Below are 19,412 nucleotides of genomic sequence, written 5' to 3' on the forward strand. Positions count from 1 at the left end.
TATCTTTAATTTGTAATAAGCAGTTCCTTCTGCTCAAGATTCTTTCATACGGAAATTGGCTTACGAGTTTTTAATTAAATTTATCAGGTAACAACTGCTTTACGCCTTGTTTCAAGTACCTGGACTCTGTGCCTTAACAACAGAGGGAAGTTGGGACATTTCAAGATGAGTGCTTGATGAGCTGAATGCTCTCACCTCTCAATTTACTGAGTAAGGTCTCCCTGCACAGCCATAGGACTCGGTCCCCCCTTGAAAGAAGTTGAGGTGTTGATGCTCTGGAGGCCTCCTGCACTAACATTGTGTGAAAGTACTGTGTAGAGCCTAACTGGTGTTGCAGAAATCCTCATGGGATATGCTTTGAATTCAATATAGGTTTAGAAGAAGATATTTGTATTCTGTCACGTGCAGGTCTTATTTACAGAGTGAACAGATGCAATTGATAAGCATGTCATAGCTTTGTGTTCACATATGATGCTTTTACCAAATTCCTTGTTGGTAGTAATGAGATGGTTAATATAGTGATAAATTTTCTAGTCTTAAAGACCTCAGTGTGTCATTGCCTTTCACTAGCGATGGGCTCTGTCACTCTTTTAGTGTAAGGCTTTGCTTTGTCCTACGTAGCATGCTTGGCATGGAAAAGAGTTGAAAACAATATGAAACTTCTTTTGACCTCCCACCTAGAGCAGAAATTTTGCATGTAACTTACTGTCAATAAAATAGGGATTATTTACCTTATCCCATTGCTTCTCCTAACTACATGTGAGGTTGAAAATATGATAAAGTAAATTTCCAGAGGTTTCCCTGGAAGCCACTTGACAGAACCTGAAACAGGAAAAAGTTCTGAATCTCAGGTCATTGCTCTGTTCACTGGCTGTGTGGCCAGGTGTGCTTCTAGTCTCAGAGTGAATAGCTGGATTGAATTATCCAGCATTCATTTTAAAGAAAAAAATTGAAAGTGAGTCAGTAAAGTGAACTTTACACAGAAAAATAAGATGTGGAATATTTGGACTTCACTTTTCTATATTTAGATTATGGTTTAGCTGTTTTCTTTAAAAGTCAGTAGCCTATATAGCTGTTATAAGGAACTTGAATTTGAAATTAATAGATATTGTTGAGGTTTAAGGTTTTGTTCTCCTTTAGACTGATTATTAAAAAATATAGGTTGCAGAGTTTATCTAAAAATTTTTGTGCTGGCTGTTGATCTACTCTGTGGAGTTGTTACTTCCACAGGCTATGTTCATTCTGTAGATTGTTCACTTTGTTGTTTGGAAACCTAATGTGTTGAGTCTTCCTTTTTCATGCAGGTTAACATTAGCAGAATACCATGAACAGGAGGAAATCTTCAAACTCCGACTAGGTCATCTTAAAAAGGTAAGAACTAGTTGGAGCAAAGGCTTTTTGTGCAGTATTCTGTGAACAAGAACATTTCTCTGTAGAGGTCACTACTCGTTTCATAATCAAGAGGGTTTTGCAGTTGTAAGGATTAGCCAGAATTTTGTAATAATTTTCTGGGGGCGGTGATATTCACAGAAGATGTTCTTTGCTTCAATAAATAGCTTTCTCTGTCCTTACAGTTAGGATTTCGTGCAGAAATTCTACTTTTTTGATACATCTTCTGTCACTGTGACCTGTCTAGTGGTGGACTCTGAATGTGTATAACATGAGGGAACAGTAAGGAATGGACCAAGGGAAGAAAATTATAAGAACACAACAAAAAAATGCAAATCATTGACTTGTTCGGTTCTTTGCAATATTGAGTAACCAGTGTTATCACTGCAATAAAATCTCTTGGGCTGTTGCAAGCCAGTCCTGTTCAGGCCGCAGCGCTGCACGCTTGTTCTTAAATACCTTGGCCTCAGTAGAAACTGTACCTGCAGGTGAGGTTATATTTAGATAAGCTGTTGGTTACCTTGAAAGTGATTGCAGTGACCTATAAATAAGTTTTCTGGAACACTTAAACAGATGAAATATTGGGAAAAAATGTAGATGTCTTCTTCCATTTCCTGGTTAGGTGTGATCTTTGCTAAGGTCAAGGAGTTTTCTTTTGGAAATGAATCAAAGAAGAAGTAAATGTCTTGCTGGAGTGCCTCTTCCTTTCTCAGGTGGTGCTTGAGCTCTGCATTTAGTTTTTTTCCTGTAACCTTGACACACAAACTGAATGCAAGGCTTCATTAATGTGTCTGTACTCCTTGTTATTTTCTGTGGAAGGGAAAGGTTACTGCACACCCAGAATCTGCTGACAGTCTGCCCATTATGCTTTATTGACCTATGAACAAAGAGAAGTGACACAGGCAAGAGAATGCTGCTGGCATGCTGGCTCTACAGGTCCCATATTGCTCCAGGGGATTAACTGCAGGTCCATCTATCCTGGCATAACATTGCCACCCTGGAATGGAGGAATCCATTTGGAAATGGACCTTAATAGAAAATGAAGTAATGTGTTGGGATTGTGGCATTGTCTGAAGCTGCGCTTACCCTTCTCCACTTTTGGAAACTGGCTCATTCTTTATGTCTAAAAATAGAACTAGTTGGAAAGGAAAGGAGCAGAGTCACAAGACGGATGGGTAACAGTGTCCCCTGAGTCACATACACAAATTGTACTGCTCAGGGAGCATGTTTGAATTGAGATTTGCAGCCCTGGCCACAATGATGTGAATTATCACGTAATTTTTGAGGGCACCAGAACTTCGAGCTAGACAAACACTATGTCAGAACTCCCACGTGGCATTGAGGAACACTCTGACCTGTTTGAGCAGTTACCACTAGTAGAATATAATGTCATTCTCTCACACTTCCCATCCTGTCCAGATGCTGCCCCATCCCATATGTCATCTTGGCATCCCTGCTCTAACTGCTGAGGGTTGTCTTCTTTCTCTTGTCCCACCAGAACTGAAATTCCTTCAAAAACAGCTGCATGGCACTTCTGTGGGGAAAGAGCAAGACCAGAGCAACAAGACTTCTTAATTACAGAAACTGTTATAAACAAGGAGGTGTAAAGACATGTCTCCTCCTGTCTATGTAGGTGTGAATAGAATTGCCCAGTCAGTTTCCATTCCTGTTACTTGCCACATGACTGCAATTGACTGTGACCATCTCTCTGATCTCCCAGACACGTTTTATGCCAATAACCTCTTCAAAAGTGGAATTCCATTTGTGTTTCCATAAGTCAGGTGGAAACACTAGCTGCAGTACCTTACAGAGTGTTGTGTTTTCCTTTCGGTTTTTCCTTGTGCAGGAAGAAGCTGAGATCCAGGCAGAACTGGAACGACTAGAGAGGGTTAGAAATCTGCACATCAGGGAATTGAAAAGGATACACAATGAAGATAATTCACAGTAAGCACATAGGATTCAGGGATAAGAACTTAAAGTAATTTTTTATTTGTTCTTTTCATAACAAGAAACAATCTTTTCATAATCTCTTACGTAATCCTTTTAAAATTGATTTTATAACTCAATAGTCACTTCATTGTGGGGTGGTACAGGTATAGCTTTAAGTTCATGTGAGACAGGCTTCCACATTCATCAAAGTACCCTTAAATAGTCTTTCATTAGTGCAGAGTGATCAAATAGCATCAAATTTGTCAGTCATTAACACAATTATATTTCTCTGTCTGAAAGTGAAAACATAATTTCTTAGCTGTGCAGTAGCTGTAATTTATTGTGCAGAGGAGGTCATTGTTTCTGTCTTCTTACACTGTGTCTTTCTTACCAGATTTAAAGACCATCCAACGCTAAATGATAGATATTTGTTGCTACATCTTCTGGGTAGAGGTGGCTTCAGTGAAGTATATAAGGTAACTTGGAAATGGCAATCTGGTCTAATCTGGATCTGCAGGAAGCAGAGTTTTTACACTTGTTTTCTCAATGTTGTACAAGTTATGGAGGGAAGAAAGGAGTACAAAGCTCATGGTGCATCTGGCTTGTATTAGCCATCAGAGTTGAGATTTTCAGATGCTCGCCTTGTCCTCAGGTGTCAAATTTCCTTGAAATGAGTGTCAAAAAGTGTTGCACCAAGTCTTCAATTTTTGTTAGGACAGAGAAGCAAACCACTTATTTCTTCAAATGCTGTGCACAAGTACCTGCAGTGGCTAAGCCTTACTGAGATGGCACAGCAAGTCTGAACATCTCTGTAAATAAGTGAAAATAGCTCCAATAATAAGAGCAAAGCCTGTACTTCCTGAGGGTATAAGGCTCTTGTGTCTCTTTTTCTTGTGCCTTCATTTCACCCTCTGAAATAGCAGACTGGGGGCAGTGTGTGTGTGTTTGTGTAGTTTTGGGAATTCCTTAGAGCTGAGAATTCCTGGTGTCAACACTCTTAATAGCCAAGACCTGGGATACTTTGGTGCTTGTTATTTGACTATTACACTAAGAGCTATTCCACTTCTCAGTATACCCCATTTGTACTCAGAAGTTTGGAATTCATGTTGAATTTGGCTAGAATGGAAATAATTGTGCCAGTGCAAATATTGGAAACTTCATGGTGCTTTATTGTTTTGATGCAGCACAAAAATAAGAACCTAAACTAAGGGGACTACACTGCTCAGATGGGGGGGGAAGTGTGAGCTGTGTCTAAGTACTTTGAACTGCTTTGCTGACTAAGCAGAAAGTTTTGGTTCCACAGATGAAAGCAAGAGGGCATGAGTGTTTCCTACCTGCCTGCTCTTAAGAGTTGTAACTGTTATTAAAACAAAGAAGTCTTAGCCCTTCCTCTTGGCCAATCTATTAAGCATTAGGAATTAAGTGACAACTTTTGAGATGAACACACATTATGCCCGTTTGCTTACCACAGCATTTTGTCCTGGCCTGGAAATCATTATATTATTGTTGCTGCTCTCAGGCAAGGTAGAAGATTTCTGCATTGCTCCGTGAGTGCATTTTCAGAGGTCCATTCTTTAAGGACTGTTTAAATAATAAAGAAGTGGAGGGAAGGATAAAGCACAGGATCACACAGCTCTGCTGAATTCTTGAATTCTCCAGCTTTTACATATGCTGAAAAATTATGCTTTAAGTTGGAGAGCTGAGCTACCAGTGTGAAACAAAGCATTGAAAAATCTTCTGTATTTTGAGGGTTCTTTTTTATTAACTCAAGTGTAGAAAATGAATTTTGGACTTGGGGGAATAATAGCAGGGTCTTTCCCAGTATAAAAACTTTCTATATTTTGGTAATTTAGTCTTCCTGGTCCTTTGGCAACTCTGATAGTAAAATGCCAAAATCAATGCAGTGTGAGTTAGATCCCATGGGGAAGGTCAGATCAAAGTGCAGAATATTCAGTTGTTTTCAAAGCTGCTTGAATTCATTGGTGCAACTTATCAAATGAAAATGTGGGTTTGCTTTTCCCTCACTGTTTTAATGCTGATTTCCTGGGTGGGGATATTGGTTTGTTAGAGCTTGTCTGCTTTTGCAGTATTAACTTCAGACTGTGATTCCTACTGATTTTCAGCTCTTCTCTCTGCAGGCATTTGATTTAACAGAACAGAGATACGTAGCTGTGAAAATACACCAGTTAAATAAAAACTGGAGGGATGAGAAGAAAGAAAACTATCACAAGTAAGTGAGTTTGTAAAGCAGCCAGCAACGTTCCCAATTCTTCCTGCATTTGGTTATCCAGTGCCTGTGAACAGGCTGCCAATTTTTTTCCTATCTTTGCTGCATTTCAAAAGCCACTTTCTATCCCAGTAGCTACTTGCAAAAGTTCTGGTCAGATTAGAAATACTTTAAATATGTGCATATGCACACAAAGTTTTGTATAAGCCCTGTGCTTCTGCATTTTAAAGCATCAGTGCTCTGTGAGAAAACTGCTGAAGTGGCTTCTCTCTGAAATGTTCAAGCAGTTCCATGGGAAATAGTTTTTCCTCCCCATCTTTCAGGTACACACCTGCATTGTGCTCTCTGGAAGCCTCCCCCTTCCCTTTGTTTCCTAGAATAAGTGATCGTAATTGTGGCTTTCCACTAACTGAAGGGAGCCTGCAAGAAAGATGAAAATAAACTTATTTACAAGGGCCTGGAGTAACAGCACAAAGGAGGAATGGCTTCAGCCTGAAAGAGAGCAGGGTTAAAATAAATTAATTTCTTCTTAGGAAGAAATTCTTTACTGGAAGCTTTTTGCTGTTGGTAACTCTTGCTCCCTAATGCCATGGGTTAGATAACTCTGTAGAGTAACAGCCAAGCCTTATCCAAGATAAAGCTATGTTCTTAATTCCCCAACAAGTGACTGGGACAAATTAAGCTGAATTTGAAGCCTGGAAATCAGGCTGCTAAGCATCATGGAATTCTAGAACTTGCTGATTTTTGTATTCAGCTGTCTTGAATCTCTGAAGGATTTATGAGGCTATTCTATTTTGGCAAGCAGTACCATTAATCAAGATGAGTTATTTTGTAGCATTGCCAGGGTTGGAGCTGCACTGGAGTTTTGTGGTTCCTAAGAGCTGTTCTGTGCAGTTCCTCCTTCACTTGATTTGTCTGAAGCTGTCTGAGGAACGTGCATGGGTTTGATTGAAGCTGGTTGCTGTGTGGTGTGTCTGGATTCACTATCTGGAGAAATTAAATTAAGTCACTTGTATGACTAATGCTCAGACTTTGCTGTTTTCAGACATGCATGTAGAGAGTACAGAATTCACAAAGAACTGGATCACCCTCGAATAGTTAAACTATATGACTACTTCTCACTGGATACTGACTCGTAAGTTGTGTTGCTCTGTCCTTTCCCATTGTTTGACCAATTCACTAAAGACAAAGTATTTAAAACTTTTTCAGGAAAGTCCAGAAGGTGTCCACCCCATTGTTAGACTTTACTGCAGAGATAACCAAGGTGTACTTACAGCATACACTGATTTTCTGGAGACTTCAGCTCACAAACTCATGTGGTGTATTCTGTCAGATGTGGTGCTTTACTGGTAAATCCTGCTCTTGACCCTGGGCAAATGCCACAGCTGGCACTGCTTTCAGCCTCTGGGTCTTCTATGGGGAATCTTGGACCTTTGTACTGTTGAGCATTGAGGCCTGTGCTCCTGGTAGCTTACTTTTAGAAAGGGATTCATAGGCTGAAGGACTCTTAATGTAATATATTGGCCAAATGGGTGAGTTACAGACAAGCAGTAACAGTGTTCTGGTTTATATCAGGTGCCTTAATTGCAACAACTCCTGTTTTTCTTTCAGGTTTTGTACAGTGTTAGAATACTGTGAGGGGAATGATCTGGATTTCTACCTGAAACAGCACAAGCTAATGTCGGAGAAGGAGGCACGATCCATTATCATGCAGATTGTGAATGCTTTAAAATACTTAAATGAAATCAAACCTCCCATCATACACTATGACCTTAAACCAGGTATGCTGTGCTGGCATGCTTAAGGATGCTAAGGAAATGTAATGGGTTACAGATAATATGAGGCAGTTTCCTTTGTTCAAGCAGCAGAAAGAAGACAGGGCTGTCTGGGAAAGCTAACTTGCAGCAAGAAAAAAAAACGTAAAATGCATAGAACCTTTGGAAAATGTGTAAAGGATGTTTTCTGCCAGAATTGCAACATAAAACAAGGAGGAGTAGCATGTAAAACAAGGAGATGTAACATTTTCAAGAATGAGACCTTGAACCACCAAGTGGCTCTGTTAGTTTTTCTTAATGTCCTGCTTGTATTCCTCTTCAAGAGCTTGTTATCGCTTCATAAAGTCTGCCACAATTACTGGTGTGCTTCATGTTCCCATTCTTCTGGCTTATTCTTTCTGTAATCATCTGGCTGAGAATTTGATGGCAGAAGCTAATTTTGAAATGTTTGTTTTTTCATATTGTGTGTCAGCTCCCAAAGCTGAGGACGCACAGTCAGACGGCTCAGGTTTGCCTTTGAGTTAATTCAGTTACATCTGCTGGGGAGAAGATCCTCCCGAAATGGTGCTGTATATTTTCCTTTTACTGCTGGGACAGAGCCACAAGGGAGAAAATGGAAATGCTTCATTTTGCAATGATGCATATTGGCTACATAGCTTTTTTCCTAATCCAGTAAACTACCCAAATAGATGGATGAATTATCCCTAGCTGGTCTCCTTGTACTGGTGGCACCTCATCAGCATTGTGTAACTGGTTTGTGATGTGGTTTGTTGCATCAGCATGAGGAATGTGTACGGGAGATGTTGCACTGGTTGTAGTGACCCCGTTTCCTCCCCGGCTGTTCCCAAGTTGTCTGGGTTCTGCCTGCAGCTGCCTAGAGCTGTGATTCATCTGCTGCCATCACACACAGTTTTGCTACTTTATTGTAGGCTTGGAGAAAAACAGTGATGATCTGACTTCTTGATGGGTTTATAAAAGACTCTTGCCTAAGCAGTAATTGTCCTTTTTGAGCTTAGAAAGTCACTGTCAGGAAGGAGAAAATTTCTGGCATGTTGAGAAGACAGGGCAAGTCAAAACTTACGGGCAGAATGAGTCATAACTGTGTATGTGTACTTCTCTCCTTAATCCTCCTTTTTGACCTGCCCTTCCAACAAGATCTTTGGGAGGGGTCAAAGCCTGGGCTTGAAGTTCATTTGGCTAACAGGGCTCAGGATCTGGAGGCTCCAAGCAATATGAGGTCACTTAGGTCATTCAAGACGAGCAGATCAGCTCTAGCACTTGGTAGTCCCTGAGTTGTCTCTGAAGTTCAGGATTTTGAGAGTTAAAACATCTGGTGCAGCTCACTGTAGGTCCTTTGTCTTTATGCAGGGCTCAATGCAATTTTATTCTTGATAAATGTGTATCCTAAGGGTTGTTTCCTTCCTCTCTCTAGGTAACATTCTTCTAGTCAATGGTACTGCATGTGGAGAGATAAAAATCACAGATTTTGGACTTTCCAAAATCATGGACGATGACAGCTACAACTCAGTTGATGGCATGGAGCTGACATCGCAGGGGGCTGGTACTTACTGGTAAGCAATGCCTGGGGCACTTGCAAGTTAAGATCAAGAGCAGTTTATAAACAGCTTTGGAAGTGTGTCAGCTCTGTGTGTGCTGCTATTAGCTTGACACACTGGAGGTTTGAGACCTGGCAACTGCTTTTGTTGTCACACGGCTCTTTTTGAGGCTGGCAGCTTTTTACTGTTCAACAGGTCAGTGTTTGAAAACCAGCTCATATTCAAAAGGCTGGTGAAAAGCTGCTGAGATAGCGAGCTCTGGAGTGAGGCTTGGCTGCTCTTTCACAATCCAGAGTGGCTCCATCTTGCATCTTAAGCAAGAACAAGGGAAATACTGTACCTATTTGAAAATTCAGGTGCATCAGGGAGATAAAGAGTATTCTTCTGAAATTAGGAGGTGAAGATCCCTAGCTAGCTCTCGAAAAATACGTAAATCTCATGGTGTTGTCTGTTCACTTGAATGTCATGTTTTCAGCAATTCTTTATCTTCTGTGCCAAGTGTCACTGTATCACCCTTGGCTGAGAGGAGACACTTGGTGAGTGTCACCGAGTGTGACTCTTAGATGTCACCCAAGCTGCAAACTGTCACCATGGGCAACAGAAAATTTGTTGGGCCATTCTGTGTTGTACAGCTTTGTTTTGTTCCTAAAAATTAAACTAGCTGTACCCTGAGTGAAGCTGAGTGTCTTTAACTGGGGCATGGCATACGGGGTTGTGTTTCTAGAAATAGGTATTTTGGCTGTGTGCTTTTCATTGTGGAATTACTGGCCAACCCTTTCAACAGCAAATACAAGTTCTGAAGGTAAAAGAGAATGGGGCTTGTTTTACGTGCTCTGGTGAAAAGAAACTGACTGTGCTGACTAGCTCAGAACACAAGCATCTGGAGAGTCCTTGGGATCACTGTTCCCAGAAGGAGTAGGCATTGGTGATCTTGGCCCAGAGGTGCACAGGAATGAAATGGGACCCTTGAGTCCCAAGCCAGTATCTGATCATAGAATTTTCTGTTCCAAAGGAAATCATAGATAATACTTGAAGCTGCTGCTCATAACTTCTTAACACTTCCTTCTAATCAGGTATTTACCACCAGAATGTTTTGTGGTTGGGAAAGAACCTCCAAAGATTTCAAATAAAGTTGATGTCTGGTCAGTGGGAGTCATCTTCTATCAGTGTCTATATGGCAGAAAGGTAAGAAGGTGTTCAATTTCTTTTCTTAGTGGTGTTTCCCAAACCTTTTGGGAGGCAACCCAGGCTTCTGCTTCCTTCTCCACAGACTTAGAATGTGCTCCCTTGTCTCCTTGCCATCAGTTCCAGGGCAGAGTGCATGCTAATGGAAGTGGGGAGCATAGGCTGGGCTGTGTGGTGCTCTACCTTTAGCATTTCCTTCAGAAAAGACATTCTGCAGAACATCTCTTTCCACTGGGCATGTTCCCACTGAGGCTGCTTTGGGCAGGACAGGTGTGTCATTTGTCATCTGAGGTTTTTGGTCTGGTCTTGTCTGTGACACTTTCCATGCCCTGAGTCTTTGTTGGTCTTGATGGCTGCAAGTGCTGGGGGGGGGGGGGGGGAAGTAGACCCACTTTAGGAGTTTTTAGGATGACTTTTTTGGAAGGGGAAAGCTTGGATCAGGAAAAGGTGATTTGTCAGCTTTATGACAACAGGAAAGATAGGATGGAGAAGGGAAAGGAGTCCATGGCCTCTTGTTTTCAGGAGTCCCTGGTAACTAAATGTTGTGAAAGCTGAGGCTGACACACGTGATGCTCAGTGCTGTCAGTCAGACACATGGGACCTGCCCAGTAGAGATGAGTGGGTGAATCTCTGCTAGCTCAGGTGGATGGCAATGGTCTAACAGACTCACAAGGTGTGGATGCAGGTGGAGATCCCTACTGGGCAAGCCAGGCATGTTCCAGCTTGATCCCTTTTGTTCATTTGAGCATGGGAGCAATGTGTCCTGGTTCTCTGGTATCTGCAGCACCTTCCCAGCAGCTGTGGGCTGCTTGCCTGGAAAAATGCTGATGTCATGTGATGATAAACAGTAGAGCTATGGGATTTTTATGCCTGTCACCAACCTTTAACGACATTTTCTTTCTTTTGGTAGCCCTTCGGTCACAACCAGTCACAACAGGACATCTTGCAGGAAAACACAATCCTGAAAGCTACTGAGGTGCAGTTCCCTCCAAAACCAGTAGTCACACCAGAAGCAAAGGTAAATCTGCTTGAGGTTCAGGCAGCACAGGCAGTTCCAGCCTCCTGATTTTCATAAAGCCAGCAAGAGTTCTGTGTTTAATGCTCACCTATCACACAATCATCAGTGGCTTTGCATGTCCCATCCTTGGAGGTGTTCAAGGCCAGGCTGGATGGAGCTCTGAGCAGCCTGGTCTAGTGAAAGGTGTCCCTGCCCATGGCACAGAGGTTGGAATGACATGAACTATAAGGTCCTTCCAATCCAAACCGTTCTGTGATTCCATGATTACTGCAGCTGTCAGGCTGAGCACTGAACACTGGGTGACTCTGCCCATGCTTCTCCTGGTCCAAAATGAGATTTAATGCGGGAGCTGGGCTGTGTCTAGGGAAGAAATTTTGGCACTGAGGTTGTCACATTGGCCCCACTCCCAAAAAATCAAAAGCTTCCTGTTTCTGTCATAGAAACTAATTCTTGCTTTGGCTTTGGGGTGCTGCAGGCGTTCATCAGGCGGTGTCTGGCCTATCGGAAGGAGGACAGGATAGATGTCCAGCAGCTGGCCTGTGACCCCTACTTGCTGCCTCACATCCGCAAATCTGTATCCACAAGCAGCCCAGCTGGAGCTGCAATTGCATCAACCTCTGGATCATCCAATAACAGCTCTTCAAACTGAGACAGAATAATAGGCCAAAAACTGCTTGAGAAACCGGCAAAAAGACTTTCAGAAACACCTTTGGAACAGAGGAATCCACAAGGGTCTCAAGAAACCTGTACCAGGTGCTTTTTTCTCTTGCTTTTTTCCATCCATAGAGCATGACAACATCAACTCTCATCAAGAAAGCCTTCAGCATCTAGGCCGAGCCATGTGGATAGGAGATGGCTTGAGGTTTATCCAGTCAGTGACCACAAAAGGGTGGCTGCTCTGAGCAAGGAGGGGAAACTCAAGAAAAAATAAACAAAAAGACATGGTTTCATGTACTGTGAACTTCTGAACATGCAGCCTTGGGGAATCCAGGACGCCGTGTGTGCTTCATATGAAGAATGTGGACTTTGGAAAAAAGACTGGGCTAGTCCAGTGTTGATATTTAAACATTGTTCTTTTTCTTTTAATAAAGTTTAGGTAACATCTCCTTGAAAAGCTCGAAGCACCAAGGTTCAGCTGGGGATGGTATATGACTCTTTGCCCTTTGGAGGGGAAAAAAGTTGATCCTGCCTGTTCATGGCACTAGAGTTAGTGTTTTACCCCTAATTAATTTCAATTTTTTTAAAATAACAATTTTTTGGAAGAAAACAGTTTTCTGGTCTTAGTGAAACCCGTATTAGCAGGTATGTGGCAGTGTCCATTGTGCAGCTGGTGCAGCTTTCTGCTCCTTTGGGACAGCCTCTTAGGAATGATTCACCTTCTCAGGAGGGTGGCGAAGCCCTAGGAGGACAGGCCTGTGTCACTCTGTGATCAGAGTGGATCACAGCTCAGGCTGCCACAAGGTCTCAGCTGCTGCTTCATTGCTCTCCCAATGGCTGCACTGTTTTAATGTGTTGAAGTGCTGCTGTTTTTGCAGACCCAGCCCATCATGCTCACATTGCTTTCCACACTTGTGAGCCTGATCTTGGCTGGCAGGCAGAGAGCAAGTGGGGATTGAAGCATGGCTCAGGTGTCACAGGTGTGATCTGTGCCCACACAGCTCTCTATTGCTCTTGTTCATGTTAGAGTGTTCTGAAGCTGAAGCCTTGTCTGCTCCTCTCTGTTGGGTGACTTGGCAGCAAAGCTTCCTATCTCCCTCAACAGTTTTCAAACTTGCTGACTTGTGAAACTTGCTGCCATCACTGCATCCAATTTCAGGTGGCAGGGAATGAGATAATGTTCTTGAAAGGAGCAAACACCCTAATTATTGTCTCCCTCCTGTAATCTGTGTGGAGGGGTCTTTACCTTCAGCTGGATCTGCCTGCTGTGTAGTGGGAGCCTCCCACTCTGCTTCCTTTTCCCTCCCACATAGAAGGAAAACTGAAAACACAAAAAGCGCAGCAATTGAACATGTGGCAGCCAGGTTGGAGTGCTCCTAACATGTGGCAGGAGTTCTTAGCCAGAAATATTTAAAGATGCAGTGTCAGGAGCGGGGTTTGTCCCGGGGGGGAGACGAGCCCTGCACTACTGCAATTCAGGATGCTGGTTAAAAAACAAACCACCCTGTGCACACTTTCCAACCCAGTCCCTGCACCACTGTGGGCTGGGGGATCCTTTGTGGGACAGCTCCAGGATTGTACTCACAGCTGTGGCAGCCTGTGGGCTGTTTGGGTGGTTCTGTTACCCCACTGGCATCTCCTGGCAAGTGCTGTTCTCCATCATGCACTCAGAACTGCCACTTGTCCGCCTTATTGTAAGCCATCATCTGCAAATACTGTGCTTAAACCTGATCAGGAGCTTGTTAACTGAGAAATGGAGCAGTCTGTTGGAGTTAAGCAACAGGCCAGGGAAGTGGAGAACTGCTGCTTTGATTTTTCTTGCTATTTTTGTAGTGACTCTTGGGCTTTTAATTGGATTTACTCCCTTGCAGCTGCATTTAGGGTGGTGTCTAAACTGCTGTAGTGTTTTATACAAAGAACAAAAATACTGCATCTTTAAATCCTCAGCCATCCTCTCTTGGCCCTTTCCATGCCTGCTGCTCTAAGCCAGAAGTTAATTGTCCAGCAAGGAGCTTCAAAATGTTTATTGAGCCTCTGTCAGGAGAAATCAGAGTTGGTGCTTCATCCCATTTGCCGAAACTGGTGATTTGGTATCTGTCCACATCGGGGAGAATTCTAAAAGGGTTTTTTTCTATCCTGGTCCCATTGTTTCTTGGCCATCCAGTGTGTGCATCTCTGTGGGTGTGATTAGTTTTGTGTCAAAAGCATTTATTCCTGCTGTGCGACACCCATTCAGGGCCAGGGGACAGTGACGGCTTTTTGGGGCTGATAGCAGGGAAGAACCCTGGTAGAATTCTGGCTGCAACACTTCCCTTGTTAAGATGGGTTTCACTTCCAATAACAGACCCTATTGCCACACTGTTCATTTACTTAAAGTGTATGAAGAATTTGTAACTTAAACCAGGCCAGACTGTTTTGGCTCTACCCAACAGATGAGATATGGATATTAAAATAAGTTTTAAGAAACTGATTTGCTTGGCTTTTACTGTTTTTCTGCTCTTGGCATTGGCATGAGCTCTCTTGCAGTGGCTGCACAGAGATGACACAAGACAGGATGAGGAAAGATGGAGGAAGGGTGTATTCCATAGCTCAGAGCAGTGAGATCTCTGCATCAGAGGGGGAATTGCTGAAAATTACCGAGTCACTTAATTACTGATACTGATCTTGTCCTGGAACATAAATTAAAAAGCTGAGGTGGATTTGTCCCTCATTTCCTGTAGAATAGCACCTGCTCTTTAGAAGCCATATAAGTCGAGGACACAAAAAAACACCTTTTCTCTTTATGATAATCTGTGGGTCACAACCCCCCCATCCACTCCCCAACCCATGGACGCCCAAATCTCCCCTCTCAGTCACCCACAATAACCACCCTGAGCAGTGATGAAACTCAGCTCCTTTAATTTCTTGGGGTTGGGCTTTGTCAGCTTTACAAAAATACACAACAGAAAATTCAAAAGGATGGTGGCAGCTGAAGATGTTGAGTCTGTTTGTATCTGGAGTGGGGAGTGCTGGGGCCCAACTCACTCTGTTGCTCCTCCACAGGCGTGTGCTGACCATCCCCAGGCATCCCCCAGGAGCCAGGGCTGCTTCCTCAGATGAACAGTCACCAGGCCCCAGGTTACTCTGCAAACCTGACCTGACCTTCACTGTGCCTGAAGTCAAACTCAGTGAGTGCAAGTGAAACTAAACACTGAGCGAGCTTGGCTCCCTCCCTGCTGCTGCAATTGATCATTTCCAGCCCCCTGTTCCAGTTCAGATGATGTGACAAATTTGGGCCAGGAGAGGCAGCAACGATGCTCAGTAGCATCAGCAGCAGCATCATCATTGTCCTGCAGTGGGTTAGGGACACACCTTGATGCCCTCAGGATCAAGATTCACCAAGGGGCTGCCTCGCTGGATGCTTTGCCTCCTGCATTCGCATTTGGGAGTCATGCTATAAATGAGCTTCCCTCTACGAAATGGGCCAGTCCCATTTATTTTGTGACCTGGCAAACCCACAGTGTGAGCTTTGCAACCGCTGCCACTGTCTGCCTGGGATCTGCTGCTGGAGGATGCTGTTTTATGGGTGCTACGCAAGCTTGGCTCAAGCAGCCTTAAACTAAACCTTCCTACTCACAGCTTGGAGGAGAACAGGAGACTGGAGTGTGTGGGAGCATAATTAGGCACAACTCTGACACCCAGTGAGCCTGGACCTAAGCTTTGCTACCACGTGCTGATGCATCTTTGCACCAAGACTGATTTTCCATGGCTGCACATGGCTCTCCCTGTGGTCTCTGCTTCTCCCTGGCCCCAGTGCTGCCCTCAGGGGCAGCTGGGTGCCCCCTGGCCATCACCCTGGGTGGGGGCAAAAGGCCAAACAAACGGAGAGCAGCTCGGCCTCCCCTTGCTACATTCACACCCAGGAGCAGGCTCTTGGCCACAAGGACACTATTGTCTGTTCTGGGAGCAGGCTGAGACACACCCCCATTCCATGCTGTAGCTGCATGGGGGTGTGAAGGCCAGGAGAAGCTGCTGGCATGTGCTCATGCTCATGACAGAGCTCATGCTACCACCAGCTCTGTGTGTTCTTCCCTGCTCCTCTGTGCTCCCAGCCTGGATCTCCTCCTGGGATGGGTTACTGTAGTCTTTTTCTCCCTCCACCTTCAGCTGCAGCTTGTGTTTCACTCACTGTGTTGCTACTCATTTCCAAACACATTCAGTGAAGGGGTGGCTGAAGTGCTTTCAGCTGATTCAGGAAAGCCTGAATCCACCATCTGCCATCTGCCCCACTAGTGTAGGATGAGCCTCAGCAGCCCCCAGGCTGCCCTGGCCAGGAGCTGCTTTCCCATCCTCCCTGCTTGGGCTGCAGGGATGGTGCAGAGCAGTGCCACGGTCCAAATGGAGTTAAAATACTGGGATGGAGATAAAAACACAGAAATTAAGAAAAAAATGCAGGGATGCTGTGAGCAGCAGCAAGATGAAGACAGGGAGATTTAGCCTCATGTTCAGGCCAGATCTCCCATTCCCCCCTGGGCTGCCCTGGGGAACACCAGCAGCAAAGTTACAAGGTGATTGGCTCTGCTTTGCATGCAGGGGAAGAAAAAAAATGCAGAGCTCTGCTCAGCCCTGTCCTCTCCCGGCTGAAAGCTCTGGCTGCATCAGAACCATGAGCACGTGCTGCCCTGTCGGCAACCGCCTTGCTCTTGGCTCAGCTCCACATCAGGATCAGGACTCCAGACCTGCTTTGTTCAGCATTGGCTCATCCCAGCTCCTACTAATCCTGAAAATCCACACACTCACACCCAAACCCAGGAGACTGGCTGGGATTGATGCCAAAACCCCTTTAGGCTAAAGGAACTGGTGAGGGATGGAAGTGGAAGAGAACGTGCCCGTGGCTATGAGGTAGTGGCAGAGGTGGAAATGAAGCACTCAGGGCCAACTGGACCATGCTGCTCTTGCTGCAACGGGCAAGGGAACAGGGTTAAGATCTCTGCTCTGTGGTCTTATACCCACTTCTGGCAGGAGGAAGATGCTGTTCAGGATGTACTGTTCTCCACTACTCTCCAGCTGCTTTCCCTCCCCACTCTGCAGGCCAGTTCTGCCAATTTGCTCTTGAGTCATGCAGAGCAAGTGTTTTTCTAAAAGGAAAATTTCTTGTAAATGGCTGGAATTCTCTCTCTGCCCCTTTCCAGGAGCCCTCCAGGGGAGGCTAGGCAGGAAGGAGAGGCAACAGGCTCAGAAGGCAGCCCTGCTCTTTGGGCAGCCCCCAGCCTTGTCTCGCCCCCGCAGCGGAAGCCCAGGATCTCAGCGCTGCTCTTCACAAGGCTGGAGCGCCCTGAAATTCCTCATGGCAGCTCCAAGTGAGCACATCTGGTTTTAATAAATTATTTGCAGCTTGAACTTGTCTGACTTTTCAGGGCTGCAGAAGACAGAGCAGCAAAGAACTCTGAGAGCTGCTGTATGGGGCACCCACAAAGGGACCTCTTTTGCAGTACTGGGAGACAGCAAATTTGGGAAGGAGGTCAGGGGGAATGAGGCTGACCAAGCACATTAAGGGAACCTGGCAAAGCTCCATTTGCTCCTTGCAAGAGCCAAAGGAACAGTTGGGCCGGAGGCAGGGAAAGGGCCCTTTATTTTGGCCAGGATCCCTCTGCTCGCAGCTGAGTGTTGAGGGGGCTGATCCCAAACATTGGGAGGAGCACGGGACGCAAACAGGAGGTGCCCTACGACACTCCCTGCCTGGGAGTGGAGCCTCAGCCACCAGCACTGAGAACTGCTGTTGCAACGTTGAACCATAATGAGAAAACCAAACCCTCAGGGGCATCACTATGGGGCCCTGATGACAACCAACGTGCCCGGGTCTGTACAGGAGCTGAGCCCCTCCATGGTGTCCCCAGGCTTCTCCCCAAAGGGAAGGGTGCAAATGCAAAGCTTGGGGATGAGTCCCTTGCTGTACCCCCATGGGATTCCCCACCAGACCTCACATCCCAGCGAGAGGATACCAATCACCCTCACTGCCTGCTGTGCAAAGCCTGGAGCTTGAGAGGGAGCTGGACTGGCTGTTGCTGCCTGTCTCCAACAGAGAGAGCGACGTGGCCATTCCCTGCTGCTGCTGCTCCCGGCATAAGGGAGAAGGAGCCAGCAGACGCCAAGACGGCCTCTTCCCCAAGCAGTGACCTCAGTGCACAGTGCCTGCCAGGTGGGTGTTGATCTTGGCCCAACCAGCCCTATTTTGGGGCCAGAATGAGGCCAAGGCAGTGCTGAGCTTTTGTCAGAACCTGGCAGGTGCTGCTGATCCCCAAAAAAGCAAAGCCCCTGACACCAGAGTCCCCCAACAGCGGCTGCCCACATGCAAGGCTTTGCTCTCCTGGAGCCCTCAGTCCTGCAGAGAGCCATGGGCTGGCCTTGGAAGAGTGTAACAGAGCAGGACATGCTGCCTCCCTGGTCATACAATAAATAGACCCTTAGAACCTGCCAGCCCTCATAGGTGGCCAGACCTTCCTTCAGAAAATTCTGAAGGCTACAGATGCTGTCCACAGGTCCCCAAATCATTTCCTTCTAATGCCTCTCACATAAGCAAACAACAAATGTGCCCCATGACAGCCCTAAACTTAGTTGGTCATGGGGTGCCTCACTGCCACTGAGCACCCCTGCTCCAAATCTGAGGTTTCTCCCCCACAGTTATGGTTGGGTCCCACTCCACGTTGGTGACATATTTTGCAACTTGCTGAGCATCCTGACTGACCTGCTTTTTCCCAAGTGCTCCTGACCTGGTCAAACCTCCAGCCAAAGGCGGGCAAGTGGCTTGGATCTATCTGCAGAAATGTTTTTCAAACCTTCTGCAGGATGACTTTCACTCGAGCCAATGCTGTTTCACCCATCCTACTGCAGTCCTGCCACTGTGACCACTCCCTACACGGGATATTGCTTTGGCCAAAACCCAGAGTTTATTTTTCCAATTAAATGACAAGATACAGATGCTTCAAGTGTGGGAACCAGCTACTGACACTGAATATCTCAAATTCTGGGTAATCCTGGGATAAGCCCATTGCTCCAAATCAATCTTCCGAGGCAAGGAGCTCTCCTGAGATTGTGGCCAGAGGTGCAGTTGGCCATCCCTTGCACTCAGCCATGTCCCCTTGTCCTTGCCTGGCAGCAACTCATTAGGGCCAGAGGGGTCAGACAGCCTGGAAACATCCCAAGGGAAAAACACATTTCCACCAGATCCACTCTGTTGAGTAGTGACTCAACTGGTACTAAACCGGATTAGGAAGAGAGTAGGTAAGGAGATGTTGGCCTGTGTTGAAGAAATTAATTAAGAAGTGCTAATTATCTCCTAATCACATGCAGCATAGGGGCCTCCAAGACACAGGATGAACCAGGCCAGGAAGCAGCAATGTTCCATGGGATCCAAAACCTTTTGACTCTGCTATGTTCCTTCTTTTGAATGAGTTCAACTTACTTGAAAGGGATGTCAGGTTTGTCCAGGATGTGTGGAGGGTCCCACTCATGGGGACTTCACAGCCCCATCATGTCCAGCCACTGGTGTCTCAGTGGGTGGCATCCCCCTGGAGTTTTCTCCAATTTTTTGGGACAGGAGAGAGGATCTGGCTGATTCCTTCCTCTCTTCTGGGCTGTCATGCTTGATTCCTGTGGCAGCCATGGAGGCCAGCAAGGCCTTTCTCTCAGTGCTGTAG

General features: G+C 45.3%; 1 protein-coding gene across 6 annotated transcripts in view; it reads left to right on the forward strand.

Moving 5' to 3' along the window:
* TLK2 (tousled like kinase 2) overlaps positions 1–14,206 on the forward strand; it is a 66,652-nt gene extending 52,446 nt beyond the window's left edge. For all 6 annotated transcript variants that reach the window (XM_058041958.1, XM_058041963.1, XM_058041964.1 and 3 more), the window contains 10 exons: positions 1,305–1,371; positions 3,236–3,333; positions 3,713–3,794; positions 5,457–5,548; positions 6,591–6,680; positions 7,157–7,326; positions 8,753–8,891; positions 9,950–10,061; positions 10,972–11,079; positions 11,555–14,206. In XM_058041958.1, the coding sequence (XP_057897941.1) occupies positions 1,305–1,371; positions 3,236–3,333; positions 3,713–3,794; positions 5,457–5,548; positions 6,591–6,680; positions 7,157–7,326; positions 8,753–8,891; positions 9,950–10,061; positions 10,972–11,079; positions 11,555–11,728 (1,132 nt within the window). In that variant the 3' untranslated portion in view covers positions 11,729–14,206. The remainder of the gene's footprint in view (positions 1–1,304; positions 1,372–3,235; positions 3,334–3,712; positions 3,795–5,456; positions 5,549–6,590; positions 6,681–7,156; positions 7,327–8,752; positions 8,892–9,949; positions 10,062–10,971; positions 11,080–11,554) is intronic.
* The last annotated feature ends 5,206 nt before the right edge of the window (positions 14,207–19,412 follow it).

This window comes from Melospiza georgiana, chromosome 28 (genome assembly GCF_028018845.1).
Source record: "Melospiza georgiana isolate bMelGeo1 chromosome 28, bMelGeo1.pri, whole genome shotgun sequence".
Taxonomy (NCBI): domain Eukaryota; kingdom Metazoa; phylum Chordata; class Aves; order Passeriformes; family Passerellidae; genus Melospiza; species Melospiza georgiana.